This window comes from Trachypithecus francoisi, unplaced genomic scaffold (assembly GCF_009764315.1).
Source record: "Trachypithecus francoisi isolate TF-2019V2 unplaced genomic scaffold, Tfra_2.0 Lachesis_group12, whole genome shotgun sequence".
Taxonomy (NCBI): domain Eukaryota; kingdom Metazoa; phylum Chordata; class Mammalia; order Primates; family Cercopithecidae; genus Trachypithecus; species Trachypithecus francoisi.
Genome location: NW_022681457.1, coordinates 26,304,518 through 26,316,579, shown reverse-complemented (window position 1 = coordinate 26,316,579; position 12,062 = coordinate 26,304,518). Strand labels below are relative to the sequence as shown.

At 42.9% G+C, this 12,062-nt stretch overlaps 1 protein-coding gene and 1 pseudogene across 2 annotated transcripts in view; one reads left to right on the top strand and one right to left on the bottom strand.

Moving 5' to 3' along the window:
• Positions 1-6,843, bottom strand: part of RAVER2 (ribonucleoprotein, PTB binding 2) — a 93,125-nt gene extending 86,282 nt beyond the window's left edge. The window contains exon 1 of one of the 2 annotated variants that reach the window (XM_033225164.1): positions 6,059-6,843. In XM_033225164.1, the coding sequence (XP_033081055.1) occupies positions 6,059-6,322 (264 nt within the window). In that variant the 5' untranslated portion in view covers positions 6,323-6,843. The remainder of the gene's footprint in view (positions 1-6,058) is intronic. The other variant, XM_033225165.1, reaches the window with a different exon arrangement.
• On the top strand, positions 6,814-9,688 carry LOC117093502 (annotated as a pseudogene).
• The last annotated feature ends 2,374 nt before the right edge of the window (positions 9,689-12,062 follow it).

The following is a 12,062-nucleotide window of genomic DNA, read 5'->3' as shown; positions in this document are numbered from 1 at the left end:
CAAGTTCAGAAAAGAATTTCTAAGCATAACCCAGTCATTAACTGGGAAATGAGCTATAGATTACATGAGATTTCTTTGGAATGGCTGTTAACACAGCATTTTGATGCTAACCACAAAGTATTCCTTCTCTTCTTGAATGTGTTTTCATAGCAGAGAACAGCATTTCTGAAACACTTTTCAAGAATTTCTTCCAAAACTAGAAACTCAGGGAGGCAGTGGTGTCCCAGAAATTTAGAAGTACATTTCCCTAATAGCTTTCAGTGTTCTTGTTACATTGAGAATAGGATAACAAAACACATGAAAAAGAAGTAGAACCCATAATTCAATTATGTTTAATTACATTAGAAAAGAAAATATGATAGATAATTTTTGCATAGTATACACTAAGAAAAGTAACTTTTGGAGGTAAGCGATGGCATTTTTATTTTAAAGAAAGAATAATTTCAAAACGAAAACACCCCAATATTGTCAGGAAAAAAGTAGAGAATAATAGCCCTATTTTTAAAAGAGGTAATAATTACCGAATATATTGTTAGAGAAAACAAAGTACATTTTTAAATCTCACAGTTAAAGGACATAAAATATGTAAGATAATTCTATTGTTCTTATACTGATGTAAAAAGCAAACAGGAATACTTAGTTTTTAAAAATAAGATTATGACCAGCCTAGGCAACAGAGAGAGACTGTGTCTCTACAAAAAATTAAAAAACACTAGCTGGACACAGTGGTGCATGCCTATGGTCCCAGCTTCTCAGATGGCTGAGATGGGAGATCACTTGAGCCCAGGAATTAAAGCGGCAGTGAGCTATGATCGCACCACTGCACTCCAGCCTCGGAGACAGAGTGATCTTGCTCTGTCTCGTTAAAAAAAAAAAAAAAGAGGCCGGGCGCGGTGGCTCAAGCCTGTAATCCCAGCACTTTGGGAGGCCGAGACGGGCGGATCACGAGGTCAGGAGATCGAGACCATCCTGGCTAACACGGTGAAACCCCGTCTCTACTAAAAAAAATACAAAAAAACTAGCCGGGCGAGGTGGCGGGCGCCTGTAGTCCCAGCTACTCTGGAGGCTGAGGCAGGAGAATGGCGTGAACCCGGGAGGCGGAGCTTGCAGTGAGCTGAGATCTGGCCACTGCACTCCAGCCTGGGCGACAGAGCGAGACTCCGTCTCAACAAAAAAAAAAAAAGAAAAAGAAAAAAAAGAAAAAGAAAAGAAAAGAAAAAGAAAGAGCAGAAAAAAAATTAATTACGAAAAAAGATTAACTAGAGTTTCTTACATTTGGTGGTTTGTGATTCTAAAAAGTGCTTGCTTGGTAATATTATGATTTCAATGGATCTCTGTGAATTCACCATCAAGCTTCTCAAATTAACTATCATATTAGAGTACTTTGAAATGTAAGTTTATAATATCCAAAGTGAGACAATAGAATGTTTTGTTTCCTCTATTACTGATCCTGAATGTTGGCCCTAAGCACTTCACATCCTCTTCTAATTACACAACAGAATCTCTTCCAGATTTTAGGGTAAACAATATGACAAAAACAAAACACATGGACACACATAAGACCTGTAAGAAAAAAAAACCTAAGTGAACACAAACAGTCTAAGAAGCAAATGCCCCTGTTTTCTCCATTTTGAAATCCCAATGACAACGATATTGAAACAGAACCAGGTTAACCATAATACAATTTACAGAAATACAATAACACATATATTAGAAAAAATATTAAAACATTACCTTAATTAATCAAAATTCTAAATTCAGTTGCAAAAGACCAGACACACACATATACAATGGCTATGAATAGGAACCAGTGTTTGCAACATCACTATTGACTATAAATGATTCATTAAAAATAATTACATTATTCACTATAAATTACTCACTATAAACACATTCCAAAACACTAACAAAGACATAAGTATAAATATTCAAATCACAGGTACTTGGGGATCTAGGTAGTTTGATAAAGGTGGAATAGAATCCAATGCAGGATTGGCCGGGCATGGTGGCTCATGCCTGTAATCCCAGCACTTTGGGAGGCCGAGGCAGGCGGATCACCTGAGATCAGGCACACAAGATCAGCCTGACCAACACGGTGAAACCCCGTCTCTAGTAAAAGTACAAAAATTAGCCATGTGTGGTGCACACACCTGTAATCCCAGCTACTCAGGAGGCTAAGGCAGAAGAATTGCTTGAACCCAGGAGGCGGAGGTTTCAGTGAGCCGAGATCACACCACTGCACTGCAGCCTGGGTGACAGAGTGAGAATCTATCTCAAAAAACAAACAAACAAACAAACAAACAAAAAGTGCAGTGCAAGACTAATCAGAAACGAACAGAATCCAATGCAGGACTAATCAGAAATGAGACTGATAGCTGGGTGCAGTGGCTCACACCTGTGGTCCCAGCACTTTGGGAGCCAAACACAGGAAGATCACTTGAGTCCAGGAGGTCGAGACCAGCCTAGGCAACATAGAGAGACCATGTCTCCACAAAAAATTTTAAAAAAATTAGCCAGGCATGGTGGCATATGCCTGTAGTCCAGCTACTTGAGAGGCTGAGGTGGGAGAATCACTTCAGCCTGGAAGGTCATGGCTGCAGTGAGCAGTGATCATTCCACTGCACTCCAGTCCAGGTGGCAGAGCAAGTCCTTGTCTCAAAAAAAATAAATAAAAACTAAAAAGGAATGAGACTGGAAATGTAGGCAGGGGCCAAGTCACAAAAAGCCTAAAAATCTTAAACTGCTGTCCTATCATTTCATGCTTTTCAAACTGAGATCTGAGTACTCCATGGTAATACAGAAATATGGAAAATCAAAGGTTAAATATAGTACATTTTCCATGTCAAGTTTATGAAAAAATTTTGGGAGTTAAATGCTGTTTTTATGTTAAATCCAATGTTACTAATAGAACATAAAAGTAATATAAAATTTTCAGACAGAATATAAAACTTCAAAGCAATTTCAGTCTTGCAACAGTCTAATTCAGATTCACTGTTCTTTACTGTTAAGGACAATTTGAGAAGAAGTTTTCTTATGAGCAGGAGAGTGACATGATCAGATTTGTGCTTCCGGAGTATCCCTCAAGGGAAGCAGCACGCAGAAGGAGCTAAAATGTTAGAAACAGGACAGTAATGAAGGTAGGTGACAAACTGAAAAGTTGTAACAGTGAACAAGAGATGAAAAGGACTTGAACCAGAGCTCAGGCTGTGAAAACAAAGAGGGCCAAGAAGATTCCAGAAAGCTTAGGCAGACCAGACAGGGCTTGACTGAATGCACAGTAATTATTTAGTGAGCAAGCTTTTGAGAACTTAATATAAAGGTGTTCAGTTTTTTTAAAGCCAGTACTTCTATAAGGTATTTGATAAACATACCTCTAAAAGCTTCCAGTTAAAAGTAATACTTTCAGCGTGCCTTTTAATTATAGGAACTATAAAGTTGTGGGATGCTATTATAAATCTGCTATATAAAAAATAAAACAAAATTTGAGATTTATGAAAACTACATTTAATAAAGAAAACACCCATATATTTCCAAGGGTAAGAAAAAATTATTGGGTTTCTACTAGTAAGTTATTAATCAGTATCTTCTAGAAACATAAATACACAGTTTGAGAACTAGAGTTATGAATGTCTTTGATCCTTAAAGTCATATTCTAAAGTAAAGAAATGAGGCCAGGCACAGTGGCTCACACCTATAATCTAAGCACTTTGGGAGGCCGAGGCGGGCGGATCACCTGAGGTCAGGAGTTCAAGACCAGCCTGGCCAACATGGCGAAACCACATCTCTACTAAATAATATAAAAATTAGCCAGGCGTGGTGGCAGGCTTACGTAATCCCAGCTACTCGGGAGGCTGAGGCAGGGAGAATCACTTGAACCTGGGAGGCAGAGGTTGCAGTGAGCTGAGGTCGCACCACTGCACTCCAGTCTGGGTGACAGAGCGAGACCATGTCTCAGAAAAAAGAAAAAAAGAAAGAAATGGATGAATAAATACAGACTCTTCTGGAAAAGAACAAGAACTTAGTATTTCAAAAATATCTGATTACTTAATGACTGAACAAAAGCCCTATTAACCATTTCATAAGGATACATACGTAGTTTTAGCACAGGTGATTTTATGTAGGCCTTACTGGCAAAAAGACACAAAATAAAATAAAGTTAAACTTTCATTAGTAAGTTGACAGTAAAACACAGTCATAAGAAAAAGCAGACATTATAATTAAGGGAAATTGTTACAACACAAAATACAAAAAAAATTCACGCAGAACAAATTCATGAAAATATTAGTTTAAGAAAAAGTAGATGAAATCTCAAAAATACAAATCCCAGTGTAATTATCAGAAAGCTTCTATCACTAATTAAAACTGTTCCTTTTATTAGACCCTTTGATATATTTTTCATGTCTATTGCGAAGGGAAATGAGCAAGATACCAACAGCAAAGCAAGAAGAGACAGAATGTCTTGAATTTGGGGTCTAAATATTTTTAGAATTAATGCAAGGAATTGTGATAACAAAAACAGCGGACATTCTACAAAGACATTGAGATACTTCTCTATTTCTCTTCTCCTAGACTGTCTATACAAAGAGCTGCTATTTTTTAAATTTGTTTTTTTAAAAAATGCCATCTGCTTCTTCCAAGCCTCCTCCTTCCTGAGCTCCCTTGCAGTCCTCTATTTGTATGGGCAGGGGAGGCTGCTTCCAAGAAATCAGTCCACTGCAGGTGTCCTTAACAGGTAGTATCACAAAACATTACCTGACAGATGGGAAGTGGACCATGGCGGAATGGAAAGAGTTGAAAGACAGATGAGATAAACAATATTGACAGACATTGCATTTTGAAACAAAATACCCCCTCATGCCTACAGGTTATAAGGTTATATGTTCATATTTATTGTGAAGGGCTAAGTAAGGTCTCATTACATAGTAATGGGGCATTGGTCTCATTATTTTATAAGTCACATGGAAGAACTGCCATGCAATTGTCAATAGCCAGCTCTCTTGCAATTTCATGCATCCGGTTACAGGAGGAACTACACAAGTTAGCCCAAATCCGCAACTACCAGGATAGCCCACCACACACAGTGCAATATATAAATTCAGGTTATATGTGAAACATGTGTGAACATCCAGACAGCAAAGAAATCCTGAAGAATCAAAGAAATGATTTCATGTTTTTGGTAAAATAAAATATGCATAGGAAAAGAGAAAAGGACAACATCCCAGGATAACAATGGTTATCTTTAGGTATCAGAAATATGGGTAATTTCTGTGTTTCCCCTTTGTGCTTCTCTGTTTTTCCTAGCTTTCCTACAATGCGCATGCAGCTTTTGAAATCAGGGAGAAAAAAAAAAAGTTAAATAGATGCAGAGTTTCTAATCTTAAAAGCAACAGTTAATCTGGATTAAAGACACAGAGTAGCTATCTTTAAATCTCATCCAAGTTACTGAGGAACAAATCCTCCAGTACTGTACTTGGCATAGCAGGAGGCGGCTTCAAGACTCCAAGGAGCGCAGCAATAACTCTATTCTGGGGCCTTAGCAAACTGAGGAGACAGAGTTGTTTCATAGAAACTTGGTCAAGTGCTGCTGCAACAGCAGCGAAACTCACTCCCAGCTCTCTCGTGCCCCTGCTCCCCTATGGCACTTCCAAGCCCCGGGGACTCTACGCGGGAGCCCCCGCTCCTCTCAAGGTGCTCCCGAAGCTTCGGCCCCCCTACCCACCCCCAGTAAAATGTGTGCTCCACAACTCACCTCCGCTCTCCTCCTTCTCCTACTCCTCTACGGGCCGTAGGAGAAGAAAAGAGCGGGCCGAACTTGGAGGCAGCAGCCCCTGATTCCCGTGACCTTGGAGAAGCCGCTTCGCCTCTCAGAGCCTCAGTTTCCCAATCTGCCCCCCTCCCTGGCAGGGCGTCTGCAGGCTAGAAACCCCAAGAGTTCCGTCAAACCGAGGGAGCCGACCACTCCCCAGGACCGCTCTGAGCCGCCCCCGATCCCAGCCTGGACACGGAGCGCCGCCCCGCCCCCCCCCGGGACGCGTCGCCCCCAGCACCGTCCCCGTACCTGGCAGTTACTGTCCTGGGGCAGGTTTTTCACCAGGATTTTCCTGCGGTTGCTCAGCTCCCGCCGCATCCGCAGCAGTCGCGCGGCGACCTCCTCAGGGGGCAGCGCGGCGGGCGCCGGGTCCGGGGCGCCCTCGTGCGCTTCGGCTGAGGGGCCCTGCCCGCGCAGTCCCGGCCCCGGCCCCGGCCCCGGCCCCGCCGCGCTGCCCAGGCCCGCGCCCCCCTCGCCGCCGCCGTCTCCCGCCGCCGCCGCCGCCGCCGCCATCTTCCCGGGCGCCCCGCGGCTTTGGACTCCTCGGAGGCTCCAGGGGAAGCGGAGAGAGAAAGCGGGAGGAGGCCCGGGCGAGGGCGAGGCGGGCAGAGGCCGCAGAGTGGGCCCAACCGCGGGGAAGAGGGGCGGCGGGAGGAGGGAGGAGGGAGTAGAGAGAGGCGGTGCCGCAGCCAGCAGCCGGCTGGCGGAGAGAGGAAACCTGAGGCGCCGAGGAGGAGCCGGAGAACCACCTCGCGGGAACCTCCCCCGCCGGCCCCCGGCCCCGGCGTACAGGCACGCCCCCGCCCGCCTCTCGCGGGTCCGCCGGCGGGGCCGGGCGCCGCCACCCGGACACCTGTGCGGGCGCGGACGGGCAGGCGGGCTCCCCCTCTCCGTGAGGCCTTCGTGAACGCCCAGGGTCGAGCTCTGGGGGTTGTGGCCCCTTTGCAGTGGCTTCGCCGGGCGACTCAGCCCCAGGCGCCTGTTCCCGGGTAGCCCCCCACGTGATGCCGCAGCTCTCCCCCGGTTCCCCTCGAAACTCCCGCGCTGGGGCGGCCTGGGGATTGCGGGGACGGCGGGCGCGAACTCGGGCTTCCCACACCCGGGGTGGGGCTGGAGGGGTGGCAGGAGGGCGCCTCCCGCAGCCCGGCTGGCTCCCGACGGAAAACCCTTCTGCGTTCAAGATGAGCATATTTGGCAAAGTTTGAGTTTACGATGAGATTTTCTGGGGAGTAAAAAGAGGGACATTGTGGGAGAAATTGTATGTGTTTGGTTAAACCTGATCGTAATGTATTTTGCTAGCAGTGTATGAGAAAGCCTGTGCCCTTCACCTGTCCCTCTGTCCCTGTCATGCAGTTCCTAAAATGTAAAACCTGGGTAGTTGCGTCTGCAACATAGAAAGTGATGCTGAAACAAAAACTAGAATGGAAAAGGAGCTGTGGCAGAGGGGCTGGAGAATACGCTGCTTGGAACATTATTTTAATTGAAACTTGGAGGGAGAGTTACAGTGTAGAACTATACTTAGTCAAACGGATGTCATCAGATCAAACAATCCAGCAGCTTTTGGCACTAGCCCAAATGACCATCAGCGAAGGCGACCATGCATCTTCATTGTGTAGCATACAAGTACATTAGCAAAAAAAAAAAAAAAAAAAAAAGTTTAACACTAATTAAAAAAATAAAAAATAAAAAATAAAAACAAGATGTTTTAAATATTTTTTTAAATACTACACATTCAGTCCTTACCATGTGCTCCCCCCAACCACGCATTTCTAAATGCTTTACCTATATGTATTTACTTACTCTTCATGATCATTCAGTTACGTAGGTTTTGTTTTCCTCACTTTACACGTGAGGAAATGGGATCTGTTCTGATTAATTCCAAAGCCCAATATTCTTTTTTTTTTTTTTTTTTTTTTTTTTTGAGACGGAGTCTCGCTCTGTCGCCCGGACTGGAGTGCAGTGGCCAGATCTCAGCTCACTGCAAGCTCCGCCTCCCGGGTCCCGCCATTCTCCTGCCTCAGCCTCCCGAGTAGCTGGGACTACAGGCGCCCGCCACCTCGCCCGGCTAGTTTTTGTATTTTTAGTAGAGACGGGGTTTCACCGTGTTAGCCAGGATGGTCTCGATCTCCTGACCTCATGATCCGCCCGTCTCGGCCTCCCAAAGTGCTGGGATTACAGGCTTGAGCCACCGCGCCCGGCCCAAAGCCCAATATTCTAAATAGCATAAAATAATTCACCTGTAATCCGTCCACCCAAAAATAATGGCTGCTAATACTTGTATCATTAAAATGATATTCTGCAGTACACCCTTTTATACCACCACTATTCCTGATAACCAAAGGGTAGAAACAACCCAAATGTCCATTTATTGATGAACAGAGAAGCAAAATGTGGGATATATATATGCAATGAAATATTTTTAGCCATAAAAAGGAATTAAGGACCCCTACAAGGTGGACGAACCTCCAAAGCATTAAATGAAAGAAGCCAGGGACAAAGGTCATACATTGTATGATACCATGCATATAAAATATCAGAATAGGTAGATTCATAGAGTGGAACACAGATGGCTGTTTACTAAGGGCTGGAAGAGAAGGTAATGGGCGCAAACATCCTTATGGAATGATGAAAATCTAGTTTTGGAACTAGACAGAGGTGGCAGTAGCCCAATAATGTGAACGTACTAAATAGTCACTGAACTATTCACTTTTAAAATATTAATTTCATTATGTGACTATTACTACATAAACATGTTTTTGAAAGATATTCTGTAGTTTATAGCTCTGTTTTCTGGTTTTTACAGTATGTCTCCTAAATCCCTTTATATGCCAATATATTTGAATACCGTGGTTTTTATGACTGCATATTATTCTATTGAATTAGAAAATTCACTTATTTCCTAGTATTAGACATGTTTATCTATCGTAAACAGCACTCAGTTTAACCCTCTATGCATATTTGAAGATCATTACTTTTCCATAGAATGAAGAACTAGAAGCAAAATTTCTATATCAAAGAGTAAACATATTTAAAGATTTTTAGTAGATGTTTCCAAACTGCCTCAGTTTTACCTACCACAAGCATTGTATGATAGCACTTATTTCTCTGCTTGCATCCATGATAGTCTAATATCAAAGGAATGTATCATTTTGCTTTTAAATTGTATTCCTTTGATTTTAAAAGGTATACATTTTAAACTCCAATAAACCCTACTTTGTAGAGCTGACAGACTTTGAAAAGTACATTCTTTTTTATTTTATTTTATTTTTTTATTTTTATTTTTGAGATGGAGTCTCGCTATGTCGCCCAGGCTGGAGTGCAGTGGCGCGATCTCGGCTCACTACAAGCTCCGCCTCCCGGGTTCACGCCCTTCTCCTGCCTCAGCCTCCCGAGTAGCTGGGACTACAGGCGCCCGCCACCACGCCCGGCTAATTTTTTGTATTTTTTTTTTCAGTAGAGATGGGGTTTCGCTGTGTTAGCCAGGATGGTCTCGATCTCCTGACCTCCTGATCGCCTCGGCCTCCCAAAGTGCTGGGATAACAGGCGTGAGCCACCGCGCCCGGCCGAAAAGTACATTCTTAAAAGAAGCATGAATAGCCTTAGCATAGGCTGTAATCTTGTGTCATTCATTATGTTTCTTTTTTTTTTTTTTTTTTTTTTTTTTTTTTTGAGGCGGAGTCTCGCTCTGTCACCCAGGCTGGAGTGCAGTGGCCGGATCTCAGCTCACTGCAAGCTCCGCCTCCCGGGTTTACGCCATTCTCCTGCCTCAGCCTCCCGAGTAGCTGGGACTACAGGCACCCGCCACCTCGCCCGGCTAGTTTTTGTATTTTTAGTAGAGACGGGGTTTCACCGTGTTAGCCAGGATGGTCTCGATCTCCTGACCTCGTGATCCGCCCGTCTCGGCCTCCCAAAGTGCTGGGATTACAGGCTTGAGCCACCGCGCCCGGCCCATTCATTATGTTTCACAACGTATATATTCCAAATGAATACCACCTTCTTGACATTTATTAAATGTCCCTTATGTGCTAGATAATACATATATAAAGGCACTAAGAAGACAGAAATAGTAAAATAATGCTCCTGTACAATAGGGGCTAAGTTTCACTGAGAAAAAATTATGCAATGATTATAATTAAATATAATAAACATGCAAACGGGTAGTGGTCTGAATCTAACTCTAGTGATTGCTTTTGCTCCAAACGTTTTCCAAAGTGCTTTTTTTTTTTTTCCCTCAGACGGGGTCTTGCTCTGTCGCCCAAGCTGGAGTGCAGTGGCGTGGTCTTAGCTCACTGCAACCTCCGCCTCCTGAGTTCAAGCAATTCTCCTGCCTTAGGCTCCCGAGTAGCTGGAACTACAGGCATGTGCCACCACGCCCAGCTAATTTTTTGTATTTTTTGTAGAGTAGAAGTTTCACCGTGTTAGCCAGGATGGTCTCGATCTCCTGACCTCATGATCTGCCCGCCTCAGCCTCCCCAAGTGCTGGGATTACAGGCATGAGCTACCGCGTTTAGCCCCAAAGTACTTTTTTTGGAATTGACTTTATAATCTATGGCAAATTATTCTGCATAGTTTCTGTGGTAGCAAATAGTCACCTCTTAGAGTTGGGTTTAATTTTTGGAAATAATTAAATGTTATTTGAGGTTAAGTCTGTTGAATGAATCAGGTGTTGATTATGTTTGGGGGGTTATGATAATGTAATTGCAGCTTTGGCCCCAATGGGGACATGATTACAATGTTATCAAGTTATTAAACCAATTTCATTAAGTGACTACTTGGAATTGATCCCATTCCTTGTGCAATATTGCTATGTCGTATAGGGTAGTGGCTTTCAAACTTTTTTGACCCAATCTAGTGGGAAATATATGCCACGGTGGGAAATATATTTTATGTCACAATTCAGTAAACACACACACAATCGAAATGAAGATTTCACAAAACATCACGCCCCTACATCATGTAGCACATTCTAGTATTTCCTATTCTGTTCTATTCTATTCTATTTCATTTTTAAATTGCTTGAATTACACAGTTGATTTTGCATATCACTAATGAGTCCTTACTCACATTTTGATAAACACTGCCCTAGATCTCAAATCAAATATGTTTTACATTTGCTCAATTGTTTTCGAGGAATTAGGGGAAATGGCAGAATCTACTGGTTAAAAATAATTTAAAACTGAATTAATTGCTATTGCCACAGAAAAGAAATGGATGGAAACTGCAAAGACTTTGGAATGCCACTGTAATTCCAAAGACTTCCTCGCATTCCAGGCTTAGCCTGACTCTTTAAATAGCTGCTTCCATGGCATACTAAAGGAACACTCTAATCTGAACTTGAAGTGGAATATAATTATCAAGCGGCAATATATTTACCGATATCCACAGATAATTATCATGATCTATATAATGACCGTGTTCTTAAAATATGAGCCCTATGCTAGCTTTAGCCTTTATTTTTTAAAATATTGGTGGTAATTTTCGTGTATTTTTAAAGTTCTGCAATTGGGGAAAACGCTAGATGTTTACTAAGTCTCAGTTTAATAATAATAGTAATAACAGCTTCTTGTATCCAAACTCTTATGCTTATATGTTATGATAATATGATGAAAATAAGTATGTGAAAAGACCTTGTAAACTATAAACAGTATACATTATTCATTTAGCAGTATTTGTTGAATGTCTATAATGTACCAGACACTGTACAACAACACACCGGATTTGATTGATTTTTATTCAGGAGTGGACTTTTCCCTGAAGAAAGTAATTGCAACTCTGTAATTGTAAATTCCGTGTCATAAATGCTGTGAATAAAGTACTCTTTGTAGCACAGAGAGGCGTTCAATTTTGACTTAGAGGAAGCCATTATGAGGAGCTAGGTCTTAAGGACAAGTAGGAGTTTTCTAGATGAAATGGGGCAAGTACTGAAACAGGAAACAGAAAGAGGCCCCAAGGCCTCAACGGGACTGGTAGGTCTGTGGAAGAATAAGTTTGGTGTTTATGAAGACTATACTTCTTTTGGGAGAGTAGCAGGAAATAAACAAGAAAGGTAGAAGATGTCATTCCAGTTAAAGAAGTTCGCCGAGCGCGGTGGCTCAAGCCTGTAAACCCAGCACTTTGGGAGGCCGAGACGGGCGGATCATGAGGTCAGGAGATCGAGACCATCCTGGCTAACACGGTGAAACCCCGTCTCTACTAAAAAATACAAAAAACTAGCCGGGCGAGGTGGCGGGCGCCTGTAGTGCCAGCTACTCTG